Source organism: Pundamilia nyererei, unplaced genomic scaffold (genome assembly GCF_000239375.1).
Source record: "Pundamilia nyererei isolate P.nyererei 1_Seehausen unplaced genomic scaffold, PunNye1.0 scaffold00106, whole genome shotgun sequence".
Taxonomy (NCBI): domain Eukaryota; kingdom Metazoa; phylum Chordata; class Actinopteri; order Cichliformes; family Cichlidae; genus Pundamilia; species Pundamilia nyererei.
The window spans coordinates 1,545,102-1,551,431 of NW_005187507.1; the positions used below are offsets into that span (position 1 = coordinate 1,545,102).

General features: G+C 40.1%; 1 protein-coding gene across 1 annotated transcript; it reads right to left on the reverse strand.

Annotated features, from left to right (window-relative positions):
• Positions 1-658: 658 nt before the first annotated feature.
• hnf4a (hepatocyte nuclear factor 4, alpha) lies at positions 659-4,747 on the reverse strand. Its single transcript, XM_013912897.1, has 9 exons — positions 4,566-4,747; positions 4,121-4,215; positions 3,521-3,627; positions 3,274-3,429; positions 2,651-2,738; positions 2,396-2,548; positions 2,019-2,255; positions 1,740-1,862; positions 659-1,279 (listed from the first exon to the last, which is right to left on the reverse strand). Exons 1-9 carry the CDS (start codon positions 4,745-4,747, stop codon positions 1,137-1,139), a joined length of 1,284 nt encoding a protein of 427 aa, XP_013768351.1. The 3' UTR covers positions 659-1,136.
• Positions 4,748-6,330: the final 1,583 nt, after the last annotated feature.

Genomic DNA, 6,330 nt, shown 5'->3' on the forward strand with positions numbered 1-6,330 from the left:
CTGAAGTTGCAGTAGTCTATCAGGGACCAAAAAGCACTGCCACGTTGGACCTAATTTTTTTTTTTCCACCATTTACCTTTGAAAGAATGTGTAATGCAAATGCAGTGAATTCCTTGGTGGCCACTTCTCTTGTGACCGTAGTATAAATACGTAGCAGAAAAAGCAATGTAAAAATAAACCGTAAGATTTATTAACTCAACTTCACATTGTAAGGCAAAACATTACCTGGTTTTGTAAGGCAGTACAGGTTAAAAGGCACAATTTATTCCATCAGTTAAACCATGACAAAGTACTAAACTAAACAAAACAAACAAAAAAAACCAAACAAACAAACAACATACAATATACTTTTAAAACCGAGCACAACATATTATTGGGAAACTTCTTTAGCATGTCTGCCTGTGACTTTTTAAAAGTCTCTGTGTATACAGCCTGCCAAACTTGGTTATACTGGAGTAAATTTTAAAACTTGAAATTTCACTCCTGTAAATATGCATATCCCAGTGTATAAAACAAACCCCATATATTTTAGTTTTGCCACAAACTATTTGAGAGCAACTCGAAGGAAAAGCTGAACTCTTTAGAGGAATTCTATTTAGCTTTTTTTCTGAGTTCATTTTATTGTTAAGAAACATAAAATAAAAAAATAAAAAGTTAAACACTAAATATATGACAGTGTAAGGCCTGTTGTAACATTCATGAAATACTGACATGATTACTTTGCCATTTCTAACATAAGCCTTACTGCACACACTGAGGACATGCATAGGACACAATGGAATTGAAGTTACCCAATAATGAGCTATAATATATACAGCAGTGTACTTCTAAGTGTCAGTCTTACAGAAAGGCAGTAAGCCTAGAAGATCACAATGCTTATGGTTTTATCTGGCCTTCACTGAACCATGAAGCTCAGCTGCAGCTGCATACATGTACAAAGTGATGCCTGAAAACTCAGGCTATCAATCTGTAAAGACCACACCTGCAGATTTTTATTATAGATATATATACAGTATTCAGCTACTTTAGGGTTCCAGTCAAGTTAACAGCTTCAATGCTGATTGTGTATAAACATACATGTAAAGACCCTGGTTTAATTAGAAAAAAAACTGAAGGAATAAAGATTTAAGGGGTTGTTAAATGGCCTCCTGTTTTGTAATAGTTGGTTGAGGGATGGAGGTTGGCTGCTTGGGAACAGTGGCTATGACCCCCTGAACCATTTTATAATGTTCTGAGCTGGAGGCAGCGGGTGGAGATGGAATTGGGGTTTCAGGAGTGGCTGAAAAGTAGAACAGAGAGAGAGCAGTTACTAATGTAGAGAAACTACAGCACAAGCAGGTGAATATTTATTATCTTACAGTGTGACGCGGGGGTAACACAAGATTCCAATAAGGAATAAGCACTTTTGTGAAATTTGTCAGAGCATTAAATATGCTCAGAAAGAATAACAGAAGTTTTCTTTTACAAAATAAGCCAGATTAGTTTCTGTGAACCACTTAGGGGATTATTTTGCCAAGCTTATTTGGTCTTCCAGCTACCTGACTTGGCTGCACATGGAGCTGCGTGAGGAAAATTTGTTGGGCTCTCTTCATTAAAATACAACTGATTAATAATTGTGATCACCTTCATTAGACTTGAAGTTTTTACCATATGTAGCAATAAAAAACCCCGACAGTTTTAAGCTAATAACAGACACCAAATCTTAAATGTAGCAATGCATTAATGTATTTTGTGCTTACAGATTTGACCATTATGGATTGGCGTTGGCATATTGCTGGTCACTATAACATTGGTGCTGAGGTGCTCCTGAACCAGGTGAGGATGCAGAGAGTGAGGTGCATGTGGTGCTTCATTAGCAGAACCTGGAAGAAAAACCCCAACAATTTTCAGTTAATCATAATTTATTACTGAATAGTGGTTTGATGCAGTTCTGTCCACTTAATGCAATGCCTACAGTTTCAGAATTCATGCTATAGTAAATTTTGCTAAACCTATCTGTACTGACAACCATTTCTCACCTCCAAGAAGCATTTCTTGAAGCAGATTGTCAATCTTGGCCATGCCGAAGAGTTTCACAAACTGGATCTGTTCAATCATTTGCCAAGTGATGCTCTGTAGTGTCGGCAGGAGCAGGAGAAGCTCTCCAAAACGGCCTCGAGAGTCATATTGCCTGTCATTGATGTAGTCCTCCAGGCTCACCTGGACCTGGTATCGCATCCGCTTGATCTTTCCAGGGTCACTCAGACCTTTAGCGTCTATGGGCAAATGTTAGCAAAGAGAAATGTTTTGATGACCAACATCTGTATATAATGTGGTCTGAGTTTTTCAAGTTTTCACTCAAGTTAATGGCTTGGAAAGAAGCTCAAGAATCTGAAATGTTTGTCAGCACTAATACCTGGGTCAAAGAAAACTATGGCTTTTAAGCAGGCATATTCATTGTCATCTATCTGAAGCTCTTGGAAAGGAAGCACCAGCTCATCCAGGATTCTCACTGCTACTCTGCCCACCTCCAACTCTGGGCAGTTTCTGGGAATGATGTGGTCATTTCCTGCAGGAGAAACACATTGAAAACGCACCATTGGAATAGGGAAAGAGCATGATTATATGCAATATGAGTGCAGTATCACACTGCCTTGTGTGTCAGTTTTACCTAATAAGAGGATGTCTTTGTAAAGCATGGACCTCTTTGCAGCACCGAGAAGGAGATGTTCTCCTGCATGAGCTCGAAGCAATGCCACCTGCAATGAAAGTGAATTAAAAGACAGTTTGCTATGAAATAATAACTCCTTTATGTGATACGTGTTTATATTATAAAGTTCTGTCTGGGTTTTTTTAAACTCCCCTTGCATGAATCTCACTGGTTGAACTAAAATTGGCAAAGAAGGCCATCTCACTGCATCAGCAAATCAGTTACTAAGGCTCGGTGATCACACTGTTAATGATTCTGCAGTTTTTTTTTTTTTCAAGAAGCAGTGTGACATTAAAACCAGCTCATCATGTTCCAACTGAGGATTAAAACACATTAACCATTCTGGTTGAAAATTTTAAGAGAGAGTGATGAAAAACCCCGTCATCCTTAGAGACTGGAAAACTATTTTCTCCTCTTTTCTTTTTTTTTTTACTGCAGTGTTATTTGATTAAGGAAGAACATAGTCAGTGACAGTCCCACAGCCACGTGTCCCTCAACCCTCGTTATGGTTTTGAGTATACTGGTTGATGAATGACTAGAGTGTCTATATCACTGTGTGCACTCTGTCTGTGTATGGGTCTCACCTGGTCATCCAAGGGCAGGTCACAGAAGGCTGGGATGTACTTGGCCCACTCCACTAAGACCAACAGCTGCTGTTTCATGGACTCACACACATCTGTGATGGTGGCGATCTTTTTAGTCCGTATGTCACCATTGAGTATAGGAGCAGGGGATGTGATCTACACAGGAAAATGCATTTATGAAGTCATTTGAGGTCTTGTTACAGTTACAGTAGATATGAGCCCCAAACATGATGTACGGCCACCTTACCTGTCTTGACAGTACGTCTGCCTGGATGAGTGCGTTGATGGATGGTAAACTGCTGTCTTCATAGCTGGATCTCCTGGTGCTGATTCTGTCTCGTTCGTTCTGTACAGCTAAAAAAAAAGAACATTCACAGATTTATAATGTGGCAGCAAGATGTAGGTTGCATTTGCAAAGCAAAAGATAAAAGTGGAACTTTCATGCAGTTATATTTTTGTAAATGCAAGAAAAGTGTTGAATTTTCTCATTTCCTTTGTTGCACAAACACGGAACACAGAGTGATTTGAAAGAAAAATATGTCTTCCAAGGTTGTCATGTTTATCAGTATATGGCTGTTATTGCTTGGAAATGTTTGCTCAGCATAAGCTGGTCAGAGACTTAAGCACTCCGTGGAGTGAACATTAACAAAGTAGTCCCCTCCTGGGTGTTGCAACACATTTAGACAAGTCATATCAATTTAGTGGAGACAGCTCAAGCTCTGGTAGTGATTTGCTGATTAAATTCTCTTTTGTTTTGGGAGGCAATAGATTCTAGTGTTTTAACACTAAAAAATTCACATAGATTGACTTTTTTGACTGGTTTAGTGAAGAGATAAAAGTCATCTACCTTCTTTCTTCATGCCAGCTCTGAAGCACTTCTTCAGTCGGCAATACCTGCATTGATTTCTCTTGTCTTTGTCCACAATGCATTGTCTGTTAAACCTGTAAAAGTGAGTGGATTAAGTTTGTTTGTGCTATCACGGATTTAAAAAGGAAACTTAATGAAGGAATCAATACAAAGTGAAGCAATTGGATACAAATTGAAATAGATGAAGTAAAAATTCCAGATGCTTTCTTTTTCAAGTAGCTTAAGCATGAAGAATATATACATATATATGTAATGATTGCATCCATCAACATTTAATCACAAGACTGTAATCAGAAGATTGCAATCTTTGCTTGTCTACACAGTGGCACATAACTGAGAATTAATTGCATTGGCTAGATGTCCATTGCTTTTTCATTGTCACACAAACAGTAGCAGTATTTTTTAGTTGAAGAGCTTCACTCACCTGCATGAATACATGTGGTTTTTCCGGACGCTGCGTCTGAAGAAGCCCTTGCAGCCATCACAGCTGGAGGCACCGTAGTGTTTACCTGTAGCTCTGTCTCCACATATGGCACACAAACTGCCTGCAGCCAGGTGGCTCGCGGCGTTCATGTTAGTGCTTTCAGCTGGTGAGGAGTCTGACATGAGAGAGAGAGAAAGGAAAAAAAGGCTCATCAGGCCAACAGGCTTTTAGGTGATTAGCTTTAAATCACCGGAACAAGATGACCTGAAACTCGAAGAAGCGTCTTTTTATTTTTTTTAATATGACTTTATTTCTAATCATATGCCAGACAGCAAACTTGAACTGCCAGGTTGGTTTAATTCTAGGCGTGAAAGACCGAAGTGAAGACACTCATCAGCTCCATTGACAGCTGATCAAAAGCAGCCCTCCAGAGAACTGCAGGGATCTGTTAGCAGCCTGAGTAGCTCAGATAGCGTCAACAGAGCTCAATTGATGTAGGTTTGATTACCTATGAAAGGCAATCGATGGAGACAGTTTTTGTGTAAGCCACTCTCACAGTCACCAGAACAAAGCTGATTATCATAGAGTTTGCCATGACACATGCTAAAGAAATGTACAATATATAAAAGTGGTAGGCTGGTTCTTGGAGAGTCACTTTTACATATTTGTTCAATGACAGAATATAATTGTGTAAATTATTTTAAAAAAAAAGTTTTGTGCTTGGATAGGTCCCCATTAGGCTTTCTTTTCTTTGCTTCTTTGGAAATTTTAGAATCAGGATCAGAGCCAGATGTCATGGGAGACTGCATATACAAATAGGTTGGTGTCACTGTAAGCGCATATCCAAAAACGACATCCATTCTCCTCAGTTTAGACTCTGTGGGAACAGACCGTTTGTAACAAGAGAAGGGTGATCATGATACTAAAGCTACTGCTTCATCACTGAATGAAGATCAATCCCCTGCAATCAGTCTGACACCACATCCCTGTACAAGCTGGAACAGGTTAAAATTGGTTGGGCCAAATGACCCAAGTGCACTGAGAATACATCAATCTCATAAAACAAAATCTCTTAATGTTTTATCACACCCAAGGTGATAAAAGAAGACCACTGAACAGGATCATCTCTCTACAAGCAGGAGCAGATGGACAAATGACCCCTTTTATCACTTCACGCCAGAACTCGCGCTCTCCTCTCCCGACCAAAGTTTTAAATCAGTAAAAGTTTCAAAGTTCAAAGGCAGCGCTGCTTATATGACACTCACCTGCACCCAAGGGGAGCACTTGCATGTTTTCGAACTCTAGCGTGGTATAGGCTGGGTCCAGAGCTTCGCTGTAGTCTGCCATGTCCATGTCTGCTAGTTCTTTAGGCCAACAAATTCTCAACTACTTGACAGTGGGACAGAAAGACTTGTCCAAGAAAGTAGAGTGCCCCCCTCCTTCTCCACCTTCCTTTCTCACACCCCCACACACCTCAGCAAACCCCCCTCCTTCTTTCTGGGTCTAGCTCCGCCCAGTGACAGGACAGCTCCTTGGCCCAGTTGAGTGGTATATGGACCTACTGGTGTTAGAGAGGTGAACAGTGACTGACAGCAGAGCTGGTGTCCTTCTCTTCCTTCCCTCATACCACTAACCAGAGAAGAGGTGGAGTGTCAGTCCGGTTGATGGTTAACCAGAGTGTTCACTGGTGAATCACAGGGTTGTTTTTTTTTAAGAGATAGCACAGCTTTGATATCTGCCATCGCTGCATGTCAGTAATGGATAA

Coding starts and splice junctions, on each gene's coding strand:
- hnf4a (XM_013912897.1), bottom strand. CDS start 4,747: ATGTCAGACTCCTCACCAGCTGAAAGCACTAACATGAACGCCGCGAGC. Junction 4,216..4,565: donor AACCACATGTATTCATGCAG/GTGAGTGAAGCT, acceptor TCACTTTTACAG/GTTTAACAGACAATGCATTG. Junction 3,628..4,120: donor AGCTGGCATGAAGAAAGAAG/GTAGATGACTTT, acceptor CTTTTTTTTTAG/CTGTACAGAACGAACGAGAC.